Genomic DNA, 19,812 nt, shown 5'->3' on the forward strand with positions numbered 1-19,812 from the left:
GGAAAATAAAAGTTGAATATAAGGGTAATTAGGGCATTTGGCCGTGGGGAATTAGAGGTTAAGAATGTCTTTACGTTTATGGGTCTTTATTAGGTGCCGTGGATTAATTGGAACTTTGTAATCTTGTGTGACGTGGCGAATGTTGAGTCGTTCGTTTAGGATATGACGTGGAGTTGGTTATTTAGTGGTTTTGGTTCAAATACCAAAAGGACCAATGATTTATTTTTATTAGTAATAGTCAATGTTCCAATACTATCTTTTTAGGCGTGTGCCCAACATGGTCTTTTTGTCCATTTGGTCACTACCACGCGGCCCTAAAGCAATTAGGCAATAAGGCCCACTTTGGCCCAAAATCAATACGTATTATTGGGTCAGTGATTGTAATGGCCCAAAGAATTTTCAAAATCAATACGTATTATCCATCAATCCAAAAGCCCTTTTTAAAAAAAAAAAAAAAAAAAGACAAAATGAATTAATTAATAATTTGGTACAAGAATGGATTCATATAATAGGCATAAGCAAATAATTTCTATCATCAAATGTGATAAGAACATTATTGCATCTTTTTTTTCTTACTTTTTTATGTTAATAATTCAGAAAAATTATTAATTACATAATACATATAAAGTAAATGACATATTGTTACAAAATTTTTTGCAGATTATTTTTTTTTTTCAAAAAATTATGTTCTATTTGTTGTACTCTAGAATTGGTGGCAGCATCAAACCCAAAATTTCTAACTTTAGAGGCAAAAAATTTCTTTAAAAAAATTACAAATAAAAAAATTTTTAAATTATAAAATTTAAGGAGCAATGGCCTCCACCTACTCTTCTTGATTTCATCCTGATTTTTATTTTTAATTCATAGTTTTTAGAAGTATCCTAAGTTTTATTTTTGATTTAGAATCTCTTTAAATAATGTAATCTGTTATTTTAAATTTTTATTTAAAAAAGGAAATATATTTATAAATATGTAGAAATGTAGATTGTGCAGACCTATATTATTATTTATTAACAAAATAGAGTTGTATTTAGGATATGGTTACTAAAATATATATAGATAAATGGTTAGTTCATGAAGCATATAGAAAGCTAGCTGAGGAATGACAAGGTAAATTGTACGTGTATGTATGTATGTATGTATGTATGTATTAATAATTAGGTGATGATTAACATATTCCTTAATCTTCGTTATCTTCTTCATCTTTCTCTTCTCTCTTTTTTGGCTTTTGCCTTTCTATTCTTTCTCTAATTACTCCTTTCTCTTTTTTTTTTTCTCTCTTTTTTTCCTTCAATCTTCTTTCTTTTTCCTAGTTTTCTACTGGGATTTGCTGCATTAAATCCTTCATGTCGGCGGTAAGATTCTTTTCCTCTTTCTTTTTCTTCTTTGATCTTCAAAGAATCCATTTTTGGCATGTTCTTATTCTTGTATTGAAATATAGATGAGATTGATGTTAATTTTTTTTATATATATAATATAAGATTGTCATGTTAAATCATTTTATTGTATGCTTTCATACATATGATGAACAAGTTTGAGCTGCATTTCTTGAATTTCCTTTTGTTAATTGTTGTTTCTTTTGAGACATAGTTATGAGAAAGAAAGAAAGTTGTTAGGATTTCGATCCTAATCTTTCAAATTATGAAATAGACATTCGACAACAGAACAATGACAATTTCATGCAGATTAATTGTTCATAATCGAGACATATATAATCCAAAACCAAGATTCCTATTCTACTGCTAGGTTAAATTTTTAATGGAGGTCTTGAATGAAATGTAAAAATGTGACAGCAGCAAGATAAGGGTCGACCATTGCCGAAATTCGGAGAATGGGATGTGAATAATCCAGCGTCTGCAGAAGGATTTACTGTAATATTTAGCAAAGCCAGAGATGAGAAAAAATCCAATGCAGCCGGAGGTGCAGGTGCAGCTTCACAGCGCAACAATAATCTCCATAAACCTGATCAAGATGCAGCTTATCAGGATGAAACTGCAGTATGATCTTCATTTTTCTTAAATTAATTTCATTCAAATCCTTTATAAGTAATTTTATTCATTTCTTTCTTTTCTTTTTCCTTTTTGGTTGCAGAAGAAGTGGTTTTGCTGTTTCTGAGACTAATATGGTAGGCATTGGAGATTACTTTATTTGATGATTGAGCTATGAAAGTTCGAGCTTTCTTCTTCGTTTCAGATTCAGAGCGGGAAATGAATAACGCTGGCTTAAATCTTTATAAATCCCCCTTCTCCATATCCAATCTTTTCTTTCTCTTTTTTTAAAACTGATTTGTTAATTTCATGTTCCTCTACCGTAATTTCTTCTATAATGTAATTTAGGAACTCAAGAACAAAAAAATCTAAAGTTGGTCGTGAACATCATATTTGCAATTAACTTACATTTTTTAATGTTCATCGTGTAATTCCATAGAACTTGTTTTTTTTTTTTTTTTTTAAGCTTAGTAGACTGTTTCCATTTTTCGTTTCTGATGCTGCTACTTTTTACATTCTTGTTTCTTGCAAATAATTATTTCTTGTCATTAGTGCGGATTTAGATATAAACAAAGTAGGATATGGAACAAAGTAGTTTGAGACTAAAGCTTAGTTTTTGTTGTTGCTGCTGTTGCTTTATGGAAATTATTATTATTATACATGTAAATAGATATTAATGCTAATTAATCAAGGTTACGCAAGGTAATGAAAATCTGAAAACAAACAACTAAAATCATTGCAAAGTACACCTTAAGTACAAACAAGTTAACATAAGTAAAAACAAACAACAGCTTAACAAAAGAAAATCCTAGTAATTAAAACACACAAGAAACAACATATGATGTCATAAGAAGTTGCAGAAAGGCAACTTTAGGAAGTGCTGCGAAATGCAGAACGGTTGGAGGAGAAGCAGCAGATTTTTTCCCAGCATCATCACCATGTCCGTGATGAGAAGTGTAATCCTCTTCATGAGCCATAACTTTGATGATAATCCTCTGTCCTTTCTCACAATGCCCTGAAACTCCACTAATGAAGTAAAATGGCCCTGCATGCTCAAACTTGTAAACTGTATTGCCTGTGTCAGAGAAGAAACTAGGGTGGCTTGAGTTACATTTCTTGTACTCTTCTTCAGTCACTTTCAGTACAGAATCTTTCTCATACCTAAAACCTACAAGAAAGCAATAAAAGCAAAAAATGAGAAAATGAAGATGATATAGATAATGGGTTTGTCGTTTAGGCTGCTTTTGACAAATTGCAGTTGCCGTATTAACTTACGGACTGTGTCACCGATTTGGAAGCGGTTCTCAGAGGCCCAGTCATTGTAGATTTTGGTGTCATTTTCAGGAGGAATAACCCAACCTCTGTTGCCACCAACTTTGAACTCAAATGAAAAGACAGAGAAGTAGTGAAGTGAAGAGAAGATTGAGAGGAGAAGCATTAGCTTGGTGTAGGAGAAAGAGGAGGAAGCCATTGTTGTTGTAGATAAATGTATCTGCGAGAGAGAAGCTTAATTAATTTGTTGCTTTGAATGTGAAGGAAGTTGTAGGTTTTGGGAGTTTGTGAGTTGTGTTGGTGGGTTTAATATAAACGTAGATTGTAGAGTAGTGGGGTTTCATTTCATGGGCAAGATTAGTGGAAATGGAGATGGTGGGGGGTTTTATTTGAGTTGATCAACTTCTGTAATTAACCATCAATTTGAGTAAAATTAAATTTTGAAGGCCCAAGCTAATAAGTATATATATATATATATATATATATATATATATATATATATATATATATATATATATATATATATATATATATATATATAAGGTTTCATGGGTTATGTTCCTCTAATTCTTTGGTCAATTGGGTTAGGTGTAAATTTATCAGACACCGAGTTTGTACATCAAACAAGGTTCTTTCTAATTACCTTAGAGAATCTCATTTCAGAGCTTAAACTTCATGAACTTGAGGAGTAACATGCATCTTTTGCTACTATTTGTTAGAATTGTTATTCTATATTATCTCGTATTATTGTCTTTTCATTGTACAACAAAAAGACACAATAACAAGGGAAACTCTACAATTCAAAACTTCTGTTACATCTCATATGTTTAATTCATTTCCTCCTAATGTTGTCAGCATCCAAATGAGACAGACGCTTATAGAAAGAACCAAGAGAACATTAAAATCATGAATTATGAACTTTAGCAAAAAATAAAAATGGAAATGTTGCGATTTCATTTCCATTATTAACATCCATTATTGTACATATTCCACGTTAACCGGTTGTGACTCTTGATCGGAACCATTCTGGCTTGATCTGTTTTTAAAAGATAAGAAACGAGCGAAGGCACTTTTTGATCTTCCTAGTGCTTGCAGCCCATTGCTTGATTTTCTGTCACCATTCTTCTTGTCCAGATCTTCGGACAGCTTCTTGACAAGACTTTGAAAATGGCGTCTTGAAGTTGGAAACCTTGATATAGATTTAGTAATCCCTTGAAGCCTGAATTGTCAAACAAGATAGATGCAACAGAAATGAAACAGCATAATAGACAGAGGTTTGTATGCAAGTTTTGCATTGTTACCTTCGAGCTAGCGCATCAAGTTCAGCGCGTTTACGCTCAGACTCGGGTGGTGGACCAATATTTCTATTTTTCAACTTCAAGGGATCACCATTCAACAATACTAGTTTGCAGAGATAATCCTCTTCTTCCTCAGAAAGGTTTTGTGCTTTAATTTGCTCTTTTATGATCATAAAAGGGTTAAAAAACCAATCAAAGAAGGTTTCTTTTGGTCTGTTTCTGGTTGTTAACTCAGTAACATTGTCACCTACATCAATGAAGGACATTCGAAAAATTTTAATTTGTTACAACCCAATAACTAGAACTCTATTAGGGAGAGAGAAGTACCACTATTACAAAGAAAAGAATTGACTTACTCAGCAGAATACCCTCAGAATTGGCTTTCACAGAACGTAGGATTGCCTGAAGAAGGCAATAAGCTGGTAAACCAATGCTAACCACCGTGCCAACCTTATTGGACTTGGCGTCTTCAATGTCTTGTGGAGTGATCAGTCCTTCAGAAAGAAAAATCTCTCCATATTGTTGACACTCCTTAAATAAGCCATCAAGCAGCTAAAAAAATGGTGCACACATTTATTCAGTGCTGAAACTATTAACTAAAGTAAATGCATTCAGAAATCAAATGGCAAGACCAATGCAAAATCTAATTCACAAAATGGGAAAAATAGGAAAATGTAAAATCACTACCGTAAATGGTTTCAGATCCACCATAGGTACAAGTGAATCTGAGCGGTTGAGACGATTTCGAAAAGAATTGGCCCCTGAGAAAGAGGAGGCACGAGAAGGGCTCTTTGTCAATTGAGCTTTTCGGTACTTTGGCCTATCGACATAAAAATTAATTGAACTTTGTTAGAGTTCATAAACAACATATTAAAACCATGAAGCATGTGAGAAAGAATAAAAAAAACCTTGGAAAGCAAGATCCTTCTGGCATGTCCAAAACATCATTGCTGTATTCATCGTAAATAGCCAAGGACGCAATGATATAGCAAAGCCCAAACCAAAATGAGGATTCCTGCAGTCACCCGCAATATGAGGGAAATAGACAGAACTCTGTATCTCAGATAACTTTCAAGATTCTTGTACAAAAGTATCAGATTGCAACCGACTATGTATGTGCAGGTGTTCAAAATAGTTTGACATGCGAGTTTATGGTGCATCTGACAAGGCAACAGTTAAGATGTCAAGCAATTTAACACATGTTCAAGCCAAAAGCTTAATACATTGTAAACAGGTTGAGGAAGTCATATTCACAGTACAACATTTCCTCTAGCAGTGTTTGGAACCTAAAAAGACTAGTTAAGTTTGTTCCTTTGATACTAAGTCACAATTGGAGAGTGTAATATCATTATCAGATGTAAAAGAAAAGAAAATAGATGATAGTAAGTTATTTTATCCTGAAATACCCATATAAACATAATGGCTTAATTTGGGAGGTTCCTGTATGCTACTCAATATAGAATCTACGTAAGTATAAAATGCAGTAACCAAACTAAAATCAGTATCGACTTAAGAATTTTACCTGATAAACAATCACACCAGCATAAGCACCAAGGAAGATGCTAGATACTATGGAACCCAAAACTGCTCCAACAACAGCCAACGGCCAAAGAAGGATAGCAAGACCTGCAAATGGTACACATATTGTCTCCAAGAAAGGGCCTTCCCGTCCTATAAGGTCATGAAACAAACGATGCCACCCCTTAAAGAGCATGAATGGACTTTTGTAGATAGCGATAAATGAAATCAGCGGAAAGTCGAACAGGAAACCAAGTAAACTGGCAATAATAGCACTGGGAAGATAAAGTAATCTGCAAAAGAATTTATTAGGAATTGCTGATAAATGCCCATCTCTACAAGAACATCAAAGTTATAACTAATTAAGGAACTGCAAGGGGAGATAACTTGTCTTCCTTGATAAAATTTTTTACGTTTTTTAGCTTCAAAGTTTCAGGCTAGAAATCCCAATTTCCATGCCTTATTGCCTATGGACAATAACACTTTGAAAATTGATCATGTGCCATTCTTTATGATGCCACCCATTGGGTAATAACTTTGTAAGAAATGTCAAGATCAGAAATTATTGGGTTCCTACAATCTTTATAGTTTGTTATATGGCATGCACATACAAGATACCGGTACCGAAAAGGTCAACAGACAAGGAATGTCTTTTACTTTAAGTCCAAAAATTAAGCTGTTGTCAAAGATGACCCAGTAAAAAAAGGTGAATTCTTGGTGGAAGGAATTTGGAAGACTTTTGCTCTGATGTTTGCTAGGGAAGTTGCACAAGGAACAGCTTCAACATTAAAAACTACCCTAAAAACATATCACTGTGTTATCTTCATAAATATGCAGCTGAATTGGTGCAACAGATTTTATTAAGGTAGTTGAGCTCAACAACATTGGAAACTAGCCCATTAGGAAATTCATGGAAGGCTGTGTAGCTGATATATATCAACTTTGGGCATTGAGGGGCATACACTCATTTACAGAAAAGAAAATTTGTTATTTTAATTCCACTATCTATTCTTCAGATTTTACAAAGAGAAAGAAGAAGAGATATGTAGGGGTAAGAGTTGTCTCCCTCAGCTCTAAAAGACAGGAGGCCCAATTAAAAGTTTTTTGGTTCAGTAGGCAGCGGGTTTTGGAAACACAAGCTGCCTTACGTGACTTTTTTGAATCTGTATTGTAAATAATTTTGCTCTTGCAAATAAATTGGAAGCTTATTGTACCCACCAATAGAAATCCTTGAAAGCATCCTGTCTATAAGGAATATTGCTTCAAAACTAAGTCCTTTAAGTGAGGTTCCATCAGTGTGTAACTTGCACCCAATTATTGCAAGCACCAAATGGAAGAGTAATATAAAAGATGTTAAATACTATTGTTGTATCCAATATCCAACTCTTAAAGCATAAAGGTCTTCAGACCATCCAGATGTGGCCTATTGACTTTTTGGATGTGAATTCATTTTATTAATTGTGCGAGCATCAAATTTGGACCTCTACATGACTTCTAAATTCTAAAAATGATTGTATTTAGATATTTTAAGCGACAGTTGACTTAGATGCTGGAAAGCAGCCTGCATTCGACACTAAGGAAAGATAATAAAATAAACCTAATGTTGAATATTCAACTGCAATTGGGGATTCAAATGGTGAAGAGATCAAGAAGAAACTAAAATATAAGGCCTATCATAATATGATACGAGATATTAAATTTCCACGTAAGTGTAAGATTATTTTGATAATTACAGAAGCAAAGTCAATTCCAGTCCTAAGATAAACTCTTTCCAAGGCTATCACTCACCATATAGGTTGCTAAGAATTATTAAGGTCAAGCCTACTTAATTGTTGTAAAGAATGGCTTCATTGCCTTGTCCGAGCAAATGAGCTAAATAGGAACAGAATAAAGGTTTTTTTTTTTTTTTTTTTTTCAAAAAAAAGGAAAAGAAAAAAAGAAAAGAAAGCAAACCTGATCTCATAATAGTTCTTATCTGCAGGTTGCTGCCGCAGGTCATCCATGTATGAGAAATAAGAATGATAACAAACATCTCCAAAATCACGAACAATAGTGCAACTCCTTTTAATAGTACTCCAAGTTCCATCCTGCAAATACAAAAGCAGTGAAATTGATATAAGCAAAGAAAAGAAGGTGTAACAACTAGATAACAAAGTCATAAAGAAAAGGTACTAAACTAACGCATACATAAAAACAGTGATAAAGCCCATTCGTCTTCCCTTCTCCAACAGCATCAAAAGTGGCAAATACTGGCGAAAGAAAGCCATACATTGCTCCACCAATAACACTTCCTACAATGCCAACCACAAGCCACAGAATCAAAGGAACTGGTAGGGTCACGCACAGAAGAATCTTCAAAATAGGCCCCAATTGTTTAGCTCTGCCCATTAGAGAAATTAAAAGAATTAAAGAACGCTACAAACAGATGAGCGCCAAGCACAAAGCAAAATATAGAGTCGAGAAAAAACACCTCAAAATTGAATAATATGTCCAAAAAGTATGCAATGGCAAAAGACCTATTATGATAGCAGAATTTCCAATTGCCATGATAAGGCATGCCAATGGGCAGAAAATGATACCTGCAAATAAATAGTTTGGTACACTGTAAGCACTTGACTAAAATCAAATCATATGCATGTACTTATTGGAATTGCAAGCAACTTTAATCCTTTCTATTTTCTGAAACTACATACCTTAAATTATATTTGTGACAGAAATCAAATGACTACAAGGTACTGATTATAAGCAACCAAAATATGAGCAAATATTATTTATTTACAGCATGTAAGGCAGATTGATCAGCAAAGGAAGCAACAACAAAAGACCAGAAGAAGAAATAAGCAAAACTGAACCCCAAAATTGCCACTGTAACTAACCTTTAACAGTTCCCAGTAGCAGTAGCCCGATGAAGAAAGGAAGAAAGCGAATAAAGTTCCAGCAAGAAGCCAAAACTCCCCTTGGAGGCTCCATATCTCCTTGTAAAAGCCACTCAGATCTCTACAAATTTACAACAAAACCATCTCAGAAACTAGCCTAACTGCTCCTGAAAACACCAGAGACACCCATTTTTAGCCTCCGTAACTTGCAAAGCAATTTCTGTTTTTAAAGAAAACGAGAAACCCAGAAGTCTAAAATCAAAATCGTTTCATAAACATACCCAAATAGTAGAATTTGCTTGAGTTCTTGCAAGTGATGGCCAAAAACAAAAGCAAGAAGCTTTTTCTTTTATTCAAAAACTGCACTTATATTTTTTAGTAAAATTTGGAATTTGAATGAACAAGAAATCAGAAAACTTGATTGAACGGTCCAGGCGGTTGAATTTGAATAACCGTCCATTAGAGGCCTCAAGTTAAGATTATACACTGAAAGATCAGTTACAATGAAGAAAACTTAAAAAAACTAAAAAAGAAGAAAAAAAAAAAAAACAAGAAGAAGAAGACGAAGAAGAATAAGATTAGGAGAAGGAAAAGAAGATTAGAAAAAGAATCCTTTCTTGCTTAGTGAGGTCTCACTGTTCTTGTGCTTTAATTAAAAGCAAAGCAAAGTGGTAGCCTATTACAACCTGCGACATTCTCGATACACGTTTGAACTTGAAGACACGTGTGTGGTTGAGATTGTAGAAATGCACAAACTTGGCGAGTGTTGTTATGAAGCAGACAAGAGGGTTTCTATTAGGGGCATGGGTTGGGTTATCTCTTTCATCAAAATCCACAAGACAGAGAGGTTTGCCTGTGACAGTCTGAGAAAGACAGTTAATGGCTAAACGTATTTGGTTTTTGTGGACAAATTAGACAAGCAAGCATGTTTTAGATTCCTAGCTCTAAGTTACCATATCAAGAAAGCCCAAAAAAAAAAAGGCAATATTTATAATAGTTTGTTATATTTTTAGATAATAAATAAAATAGTCGCTTAAAAAAATATTAATTTAAAAAATAATAATAATTATGTTTATGAAATTAATTTAATTTAAAGTAATCCTTAATAAAAAAAATTCAAACTTAACAAATAATTATTTTTCAAATATGAAAAATTTGTTAATATACTATTTATAATTTTTTAGGATAAAAAGCCTAAGAATTCTTTTATTAAATTTTAAATTTAAATTGCATTTTTTTTTCAAAAATCCTTTGAAGTGTTTTATAGTACATATTAACTAACTAACTTTTCGCCCTTATACTTTATAGATATGTATTTATACTATGTTAGATTCTTAACAGATAATTAGTTATATACCATGATTGAGAAATGTAGATGAGAATGAGTCAGCTCATTCATAATTGTGAGTTGTGAGCATGATGCAATTGAGATTGCCACCATTATGACAAAAATATTAGGTGGTAATAAAAATGATAATTCCATTATTTTTAAAACATTTTTTATATGTCAAATAGTAATAATAATAATAATAATAATAATAATAATAATTGATTTCCCTTATATTAACATCAAATTCATGAGTCATTGCACATATGGAATCAGAATCCTAATCAGGAACTATCTGAGGCTTTTTCCATGCTGATACAACCAGATCCTGCAATAGCTGCCCCTCTGGACAAGCTATAAAATTTAATACCGTTAGGGTCCCATAGTTTTTAACTTTTCCACTTGTGTGTCTATATAAATATATTGAGAATGAACATTTAAAAACAAAGTTATTTTGGATTTTATTTCCAACCTGGAGACTTGTTCTGGAGCTCCCAACTTTAATACGACCTATTGGTAGTAAGGACTTCAATCCCCGTAACGGTCTTGTAGGACAAAATGGGAAATTATTAGATAGGACAGAAAACCCTTCCTATGTTTATGAGCAGGGAGCAATGTTATCCTACTCAATAATTTCTCATCCACAGGGCATAAACTAGTGAAAAGGAGAAGTATACTTCCAAGCAACATTCTGTCCAGTAATCAAGTTTGTATAACTTTACATATAAGTAAACAAATCATTCCTAAAACTGGCACTGCATTGCAGTTGCCTACAAAGCAAATACACAAAGATACAAAAGAATACAGTATGATACAAAGACACAAAGTTTGTAGTTAAATTAATCATTATTTTCCTTCTGTAAATGTGCAGGATAAATCTCCGTTCGATCAAATGGTTTACTTCTCCTAGGAACATCTGCTAAATTGCAGAACTCAGTCAATGTTTTCCTGATTTGCACTTTCTTCTTTTTGTCTGGCGGCCGAGGTCCTAAAACATTTATGTCAACAGTAGCTCCAAAAATGTGTGAGGAATGAACAACTGCATCATAAACTTTTGCCGAGAGGTCAAGGCCCTCATTTTGAGCTCTCAAGTACAACTCATATGCAATCCTAGGTTTACCATCTTTTGCAAGAGCCTCAATCAGCATTTCATATGTAATCTTATTCGGTGAGATGTTCTGCACTTTCATACGGTGAAACCACTCATATGCTGCCCCACTCATACTATTCTGCACACATCCACTGATTATTGCATTATATGTGATAATTGTTGGCTCAATGCTAGATGAAGTCATTTCATGAATTATAGCATCAACATGTCCAAACTTTCCTTGTCCAGCATAAACTGAAGCCATAATAGTGTATGCATACACATTAGGCTTCACACCCACCTTAAGCATATGTTCCCACACACGTACAGCCTCATTGTAGAGTTTTCCTTTTTCAAGGGCACTGAGCAATGCACCATACGAAATAATTGTAGGCTTTTCACCTTGTTCAATCATTCTGCTAAATATCTGTATAGCAGCCGAAGTTTCTGAAGCCTTGGAACAGGCAACGAGAACTGCATTCCACTCCCTACTTCCTGGCTTAAGGCCTTTATCTTCCATCTTGTTTAATAACCTAACACCCCATCTCCAAATTCCTCGTTTCCTAGCTGCAGTAAGTAAAACGTTAAAATGAGAGACGATCAATTCATGTGACAAATTATTTGGTCTTGGTCCTTTGTCCAACAAATCCTCATAAATCTCCAATGCTGCCCACCATTTCTTAGCCTTTCCCATCAACCAAATGACATGGTTGCAGACTGATAGACTTATTTCAGAATACCTTTCTCTGATCCTACTGTACAATTCTTTTGCAACGATATAATGCTCTTCACGGGTACAAGCCCATAAAAGACGCTCATAATCTGCCCGACCAGGCTTAAGTCCAGCCTTATCCATGTCTGTCAGAAGTTTCAAAACATTGATGCTAAAGTTATCATGCCTCACAAGCCACCTCCGCATCACTTGGTAGCAAATACGAATTATGAAATTCTCAAGCTTAACGAATTCTTTTTCCCAATTTTCATCAGAATCTTTTCCTATCTCACCTTTCTTATATTTCTCTTTTATATCTACATAAAACGCCAAAGCTCCATTCCCATCTTCCATTTTTCGATAAGCTAGCAAAGCAGTAGAATAGGATGCAGCAGATGGAGTAAAACCGTTCTTATGTATCTCCTCAAGAATATCAAGGGCCTTAGTAGGTTGCCCTTGCTCCACATAAATGCCCATCAAAGTGTTATAAGTTACCACATTAGGAAAAATTCCCTCTTGAGCCATATCATTCAAAATTTTCTCTGTTTCTTCATGTTGCTCAGACTGTTTTAATGCACTCAATAAACTATTATAAATAAACAGGTTTGGACCAATAATACTGCCTGTTTCCTTCTTTCTTTTGAGCCACTCAACAAGAGCAAATGCAGATGCCATTTTCTTGTCCCAGCCAAAACCCTTGATCATGGATGAATAAACTTGAAGAGGCAATTCACCCTTGTCCTTGAGAACCTCTTCAACATCATCTGCCGATTCAGCAGAATGCAAGCTCAAGGCTAGCGCACGAACATCAATTCTCGTATCCTTCTCTTCCCTAACTTCTTCCTCACTTCCAAAATCTAAATGGCTATTTTCTTCCAGGTTACAATTATCATCATCACTATTTTCTAGTCTATTTAAATTATGAGAATCAATATTAACCATTTCACTCTTCCCCGGAAACCCATCATCTAAACTAGATTCTCCCCCATGAAACTTATTCCCAATCTGTTGTTGCTCCAATGCAGAAGCCATAGCAACAGATGACCCAGAAGATCCTTTCTTTGGCTCACAAAAGAGAGCAAATTTTAACTTACTACAATTGGAGAGAAAACCACTTGAGTTTACACAAGTTCCATTTCTATCATACCTTGAATTGCTAGAAACCATTAAAAGACCAGAAGTTTTACCATGAAAAGCTATATCAACAAGACCCCATCTTTTTTCCCTCCTAATGCTAGGAAAATAATGAGAACCCAGTTCAAAATCCAATTGGGGCACCATGGATAAGCCACCTTTCGATGGCCACATACTCAAAACTTGCATTTTCTATATAATTTAGCAGAAAATAAGAAATCCCAGAATGCAAATGTCAGTTAAAGAACTATAAAACATGTTATAAACTCTTAGGGAAGACTCTGCACAGTAGTTTCTACTTTGTGTGTAAGATAAACAGAAAAGTGAAAGCTTTGGCTCAGTATTCATACAGTTTTTTATTAACAGAAGATAGAAAATTAGATTGCACCTGATTTGGCTGTAGAGATTTTGAGTGGAAATATGAGGCTTCAATAGAACCGTCCTTTGGACATCGTTGTTCGTTACAGCAATACAAGAACCAGTCACAAGAGAAAATATCAGTGACCAAACTACGTCGGTTTTGTTTTACCTCCTTGGCAAGCAGACACTAATTTTTGCAATGGAACATGGGCTTGCCTTATTTGTTAGGACAATGTAAAAAAGCCCATCTTCCGTTAATGGGCCTGCATGATGAATGTTTATGTCCCTCGTAAACTGAAAATGGAACCTCACACAGGTTTTTGGTTTAATTTTCAGGCCATAACTTAAATTTATTTTAAAAAAAAATTCTCAAAAGAAAATAATTTTTTACATATAGCTAGATTTTTATTATTTGATTGTAACATTAAAAAATATTAATAAATTTTAATTTATAAGAATAAAAATATTTAAAATTTTATTTTTAAGTATGAAAAGATATATAAAATTAATACATTGCGATAGTTATTGATGATTGACCGTGATAATTGATTCATAATAATTAGTTATGCTGATTATCAGCTACAGATAGAATGTAAATCATTACACTTTTTTTTCTTTTTTTATAATAAATTCATAATGTTGAAAATATATTTTTTTTTCTTGAAAAAGAGAATTGAATAACTTTTGTAAATGCTCTAGCATAAGAAAATTCATAATATTTTTCTAGAGAAGCATTTTCAAATACAAACAGAGCCAATAATTAATATATATTACATAATATATTTTCGAATTAAAAAAGTACAATTTCATAAAGATAGATAATTTAATTATCTTTTTATTAATAATAAAAGAATACCGCATCAGAATTATTTCTTTAGCATTTTGCTATTATATTGATTAATTAGGTGTCAATGAATTTTTTTTAAAAATGCAAGATCTGAGATTAAATTAGCTAATAGACATTATTAGTTGAGTGACTGCTATTTGAATTTGTAGTTGAAAGATTTTTTTTTTTTTTTTTTTTTTGTTATGTATTAAAAAAATAATTTACAGATTTATATAAGCTATTTATTATTAAAAATTTCAAAAGAATGAACAATAATAATTGAACCACCATGCCACCTTCACCTTCACTTTTTTTTTAATTTATTTAGTTAAACAAATAATATTTATTTTTCTTAAATAAATGCTAAGATTCGTTTGCAAGTGAGTTATATATTCCCCATCTCTTGTTTTGTAATTGTAACTTGAATAATTAATTTTTAATAATTTAAAAAGAAAATTAAAGGGACAAGATAATGAGAGACAGACTATTCATGTAATATGAAGATCTAATCATAAGATATATAAAACCTAATAAAAACAAATGCTTAGCTTTTTACAATTTGTTATGAGACATGCAAGAAGATGAAGAAGAAGAAGGAGAAGGGAGTTGTAATGATAATGTCTCCAAATAATATATATTCATGCATGCATATATATATATATGATTGAGATTAAGATTAAAGATTAGTATGGATGCGCATAAAATCTGTGGCAATATCTTCTAACAAGAACCAAATCTCATCGAAGATGTCCAAACCATCCATCTTGTGCTTTGCATTATATGCTCTTCACCTTATATATAATTGCATTCCCATATGCTTTCTTAGACAATATCATAAACCCCACGTGTTCCTACAAATGTTTTCCTTGGTTTAAGTAATAATAATTAATCTAATTAAAATACAATTTAAATTTTGGAGGCAAAAATATGTATTTAAATATTACAGTGAGTCTGTTTGAATCGTACGAGATGAAATTCTTATATATAATTCTCGGAAGGGAGTCTTGCTGGTTTACTTACCTCAATAATATTTATGATTGGTTTGAAAAATGTTTTGAGATTTAGGCGATTGCAGAACTTCTCCTCAGGAGAATAGATGAGACAATTTAGGTGAGATCTAATGTAGATCTAATTTTCTTTTCACTCATGGGATCATTTACTGTGCTCTTCAAAGATTGATACTCTTCTTAAAATCTCATTATAATATTTTGAGGCAAATATTAGAGTATAAGATGAATTTCTATTTTTCTAAAATAGAATTTTAAAGTCATAACATATCGGTTGAGGAGTGTGAAAATATAAATTTGATTTTATATGTATTGATCAGAGTTATTTTGAACAATTAAAATATGTTATGCTCTACGACCCTGAAGAGGGATTAATCAACACCGATAATGTGATTAATGCTTCTTCAAAACTGTATAATATTTTTTTTTTCTTAATTTATAAAGATAGCAAATGGATCAAAGTGTTGCACAATGACATTATTGGTATCTGGCCACAAGACTTGATTCAATGGCCTAAAACAACTGCTTTTAACTGAAACAAGACACTTGACTGACTGCCATATCAACAAGGAGAATATCTGTTCCGTTCCAACATTACGGCCCATTTCAAATGCACTTTAGCTATCTCCATTCCATTATATGATGAACATATGCTCATGTCCAACCACTACCTATGTTATATATTATTTTCCCACTACAAACATGTGGGTTGTCATTTATTAGAACCTTCTACTTCTTTTTTCTTTCTTTTGAATTCTCTTCCTCTTTGTATTTTTCTTGCAACTTTAGTTGCTAAAGTCTTCACCTTTTGAATATAAAAGAATACATCAAGGAAGCATGCAATCCAGAATATGGTGAATCTTGCGGCTGAGTTGGGTTACTTATCCCTTTATTTCCTTAAAAGAGCTTTCTTTTGTCCTGGAAAAGTTAGGTTACTATTCATTATTAGAAAACTTTGAAGAATAATTATGCACAAACACTTTCTTTTTTAATGTTCCGGTAATAGTTTTGTTAAGTAATTTTTAGCTTTTTTGACTAATCAAAATGTTAAACGCTGATTTTTATATTGTTCGGCAATATAACGTTTGGACTAATTTTTATAGATTAATATAACGTTTTATAAAAAGTTAACTCTATAATGTTTAACTTTTAGCGTTTTATGAAAAGCTACTAAAACAGCTACTAGTTACTCAAACAATTAAAACGCTATTAAAATATTTAATTTTATCGACATGCCTTGAATCAATTAGTGTGTTAAATGAATGAGTTTGTATCAACAGAATTGACGGATGAAATTTAAATATTTTATAGAATTGAATTTCTTCGCTTCATTAAAAAAATAGAACCATGATAATGTTTTTGGGTTTGAAGAAATGGTCCAGATTTATGAGAGACTATTATTTTACTAAGACTTCCACATGGTTTGATACCCTATGGACTAAACCAACCACCTCTACGAAGCATACCTAACTAACTAAACCTAATTAAATTCAAAAGCCAATGTTAGCAAGTAAGACAAAAAACTTTTTCTCTTTTGTTTAATCAAATTAACATATATTCCAATTTCCAACCAACCATCCTTTTATTTCGGCGGAAGAAAATGGGTGTTGGGGCCAAAGTGGAACCAAACAAGCTTTGCTCAACCTCACAAATCATGAGCAGCGAAGAAAAGAAAAGAAAAACAAGAGAAATGTAATTATAGAAACTTCTATATAGCTGCATGAATCATTTGAATCAAATGCTCTGTAAGTTCTTTTTATATTAAAAATTTTTAAAAGAGGAGAAAATTGTTCAAGTTTGAATTTTTTTAGCAGTAAAGTGGTAGTGCATATAAATTTTGTGTACGGTAATTCACTTCTTTACTTAAGTTATTAAATGTGTAGATTATACATTGACATATTATCTTCAAAGATTCATAAATAAAGAAAAATTCAATTTGATCTGATTTTGAGAATATTTCAAACGGAAAAATTATATTCTTTTTGGGTTTTCTGAAAAAGAATCAAAGTTAGTTTAGCAATTTAAAAAAAATTAAAAGTAAAAATTATTAATCATGTTAATTTTTTAATTTTTAAAAATAATCCAAACTATAAAAATCCTAATTTTCATTCTATTTGACCATTGTTGTGAACACCCTAGCTAGCAAGCAGCTCAATGTCGAGGGGAAAAAAAAAAAAAGGACTAGCCTTGTTTTGGTTTGCCCTTTTATTTTTCAATTTGGGGTTTCTAAACAAAAGCATAAAATTGACAATTTCACAACATAGTTTTAGCTTATTAGGACCCTAATTGCAAGATGACATATGGAACTTATCTTAGATTTCACATTGAAAGCATGAGATTTCAATGTGGGAATTACATGAACTTGGGTTTTCGAATTTTAACGGCCAACTTTTGAGATATGGTTCTTCCAATATCATAATCAGAGTCAATCATCACTTCTTCCAGTTACAATCGAATGACATCAGGTGATTATGATGTAGTCGGTTTATATGAACTTAGGGTCTCCAACCTTAATGACTAGATTTTGAGGTATGGTTCTACGAATATCATAACAATCAGTGTCAGAACCAACTATTGCTTCTTCTAGTTGCTATCAAATGACATCAAGTGGTTACGATATGGGCAGTTTATATGAACTTAGACTCTCCAATCTAAATGACTAACTTTTGAAGTATGGTTCTTCCAATGTCATAATAATTTATATCAGAGCCAATTGTGGCTTCTTTCAATAATATCATGTGGTTACAATGTGAGCGGTTTACATGAATTTAGACTCTCCAAAACGGCTAGCTTTTGAGATATAATTGTCCTAAAAAAACATAATTAACATGATTATATACTCAAAAAAACCTTTGAACTAAAAAATATTACAAATGCATAATGCATTCTTAGTAAAAAGACCAGCCGACCACATGATGTGATTGTGTTTGGTCCGCTAATCAAGCAAGCGTGTTACTATGCACCCACCCCCATGTGCATGCCTTTGCCACTCTCTCTCCTTCCCTAAAATCAGCACAAGAAACTATTTATGCCCATACTATACTCCATGTGTCATCATCTCTTTTGATTTCTTTTCTACTATTATATCTATGGAGTCTTGTATTTCTTTCTTTCTTCGAAGTAAGTGTGGCTTTATTTTTTTATTCATAAGCTTCTTTTGTCCTTTTGCTTGCTCTTTGCTACTATATAACCAGCTAGTCTCAAACTCTTTCTCTTCCTCCTTCACTTTGAGTTTCGTGAGCAAGTTAAATTATTTCAAAGAGAGGCAAATATGATCAAATTGAGGTCAAAGAAGTTTTGTAGAGGCAGTTTCAAGTTTGGTGGCAATAGTAACAATAGTAGTAATGCTAAAGGAGGAAGTGAGAAAGACACTTGTGGAAATATTAGTGAAATCAAATGGGAGCTTAGGCCTGGTGGTATGCTTGTTCAAAAGAGAGAAAGTGGAGATAGTGTTGGAGAGTTTATTATTGTTAGAGTCTCAACTCTATCTAAATGGCATGATATATCCATTGAAGCAACTTCAACTTTTGGTAAGTTTTCTTATTATAATTAATTAACCTTATATATATACCCTTTCATCTTTATAAAGTCATGTAGAATAATTAATTAATTTTTGATTAGTCAGTTTAACAGCTATATTACTGAACTCTATAAAAAAAAATAACGCTTAGCATTTTGACCGATCAAAACGCTAAAATCTACTTAAAAAGCTGATCAAAACGCTAAAATCTACTTAAAAAGCTGTTGTCAAACAAAACCTTAACCTCCTTAATTGTTGAAATGTTCAGGGGAATTGAAGATGATATTGTCACTGGTAACTGGAATGGAGCCAAGAGAGCAAAGGCTATTGTTCAAAGGAAAAGAGAGAGAAGATAGTGAATATTTGCACATGGTGGGTGTTAGGGACAAAGACAAGTTGTTCTTGTTAGAAGATCCAGCCATCAAGGAGAGGAAACTCCATGGCTTGCTTCCTTGTCGTACTATAAGTGTATAAAACTAATTAATTAAGAGGAATATATCTTAATTATATATTGTCCTTTAATTAATTATTACTAACCACAAAACAGAATTGTATTATTGTGGCAGTTTGACCTATTTAATTATGCTTAAGCTGATGCATATCCTAGTCATTTTCAGGGTGTTCTTTGTTTGTAAAATTGCTGCTTCCTGTACTAGCTTGTAAAAATTAGTGTACTAATATGATTAAAAATGGAGTATATTGCATTTTCAGGGTGTCCTCTGTTTCTATTGTATATTCATATATTAAAAATGAATTTAATTACACTGCATTTTAAAATGGAGTTATAATCTTTTGTCCTAAGATTATAGGCCAAGTATATAAATTAATTTGTGTATTTTTTACAAAAAATTTCGCACCATTCTCAATTTTTTACTTTGATTTGT

At 32.6% G+C, this 19,812-nt stretch overlaps 5 protein-coding genes across 10 annotated transcripts; 2 read left to right on the forward strand and 3 right to left on the reverse strand.

Annotated features, from left to right (window-relative positions):
* The first annotated feature begins 1,197 nt into the window (after positions 1-1,197).
* LOC105633409 (RPM1-interacting protein 4 (RIN4) family protein) lies at positions 1,198-2,411 on the forward strand. Of its 2 annotated transcripts, none has more exons than XM_012216001.4 (3): positions 1,198-1,355; positions 1,794-1,997; positions 2,092-2,411. In XM_012216001.4, exons 1-3 carry the CDS (start codon positions 1,347-1,349, stop codon positions 2,113-2,115), a joined length of 237 nt encoding a protein of 78 aa, XP_012071391.1. In that variant the 5' UTR covers positions 1,198-1,346; the 3' UTR covers positions 2,116-2,411. The 2 variants fall into 2 exon arrangements, with proteins under 2 accessions (XP_012071391.1, XP_012071395.1); XM_012216005.4 differs by having other exon boundaries at positions 1,797-1,997.
* Positions 2,412-2,694: 283 nt separating this feature from the next.
* LOC105633424 (early nodulin-like protein 21) lies at positions 2,695-3,612 on the reverse strand. Its single transcript, XM_012216010.4, has 2 exons — positions 3,264-3,612; positions 2,695-3,156 (listed from the first exon to the last, which is right to left on the reverse strand). Exons 1-2 carry the CDS (start codon positions 3,457-3,459, stop codon positions 2,804-2,806), a joined length of 549 nt encoding a protein of 182 aa, XP_012071400.1. The 5' UTR covers positions 3,460-3,612; the 3' UTR covers positions 2,695-2,803.
* A 359-nt stretch (positions 3,613-3,971) lies between these two features.
* LOC105633435 (putative membrane protein At3g27390) lies at positions 3,972-9,773 on the reverse strand. Of its 5 annotated transcripts, none has more exons than XM_012216019.4 (11): positions 9,639-9,773; positions 8,953-9,073; positions 8,547-8,655; positions 8,264-8,456; positions 8,030-8,163; positions 6,081-6,369; positions 5,467-5,573; positions 5,246-5,378; positions 4,915-5,110; positions 4,562-4,805; positions 3,972-4,479 (listed from the first exon to the last, which is right to left on the reverse strand). In XM_012216019.4, the coding sequence occupies exons 1-11, from the start codon at positions 9,645-9,647 to the stop codon at positions 4,236-4,238; spliced, it is 1,779 nt and encodes a 592-aa protein (XP_012071409.1). In that variant the 5' UTR covers positions 9,648-9,773; the 3' UTR covers positions 3,972-4,235. The 5 variants fall into 5 exon arrangements, with proteins under 5 accessions (XP_012071409.1, XP_012071421.1, XP_012071428.1 ...); XM_012216031.4 differs by lacking the exon at positions 9,639-9,773 and adding an exon at positions 9,234-9,595; XM_012216038.4 differs by lacking the exon at positions 9,639-9,773 and adding an exon at positions 9,234-9,595 and having other exon boundaries at positions 8,953-9,113.
* A 1,162-nt stretch (positions 9,774-10,935) lies between these two features.
* On the reverse strand, positions 10,936-13,737 carry LOC105633470 (Pentatricopeptide repeat (PPR-like) superfamily protein). The gene has a single exon (XM_012216068.4). The coding sequence runs from the start codon at positions 13,402-13,404 to the stop codon at positions 11,119-11,121; it is 2,286 nt and encodes a 761-aa protein (XP_012071458.1). The 5' UTR covers positions 13,405-13,737; the 3' UTR covers positions 10,936-11,118.
* A 4,810-nt stretch (positions 13,738-18,547) lies between these two features.
* On the forward strand, positions 18,548-19,661 carry LOC105633480 (Ubiquitin-like superfamily protein). The gene is made up of 2 exons (XM_012216079.4): positions 18,548-18,938; positions 19,197-19,661. Exons 1-2 carry the CDS (start codon positions 18,680-18,682, stop codon positions 19,400-19,402), a joined length of 465 nt encoding a protein of 154 aa, XP_012071469.1. The 5' UTR covers positions 18,548-18,679; the 3' UTR covers positions 19,403-19,661.
* The last annotated feature ends 151 nt before the right edge of the window (positions 19,662-19,812 follow it).

This window comes from Jatropha curcas, chromosome 11, assembly GCF_041381405.1.
Source record: "Jatropha curcas cultivar XTBG-Jc1 chromosome 11, XTBG_Jcur_1.0, whole genome shotgun sequence".
NCBI classification, from domain to species: Eukaryota; Viridiplantae; Streptophyta; class Magnoliopsida; order Malpighiales; family Euphorbiaceae; genus Jatropha; species Jatropha curcas.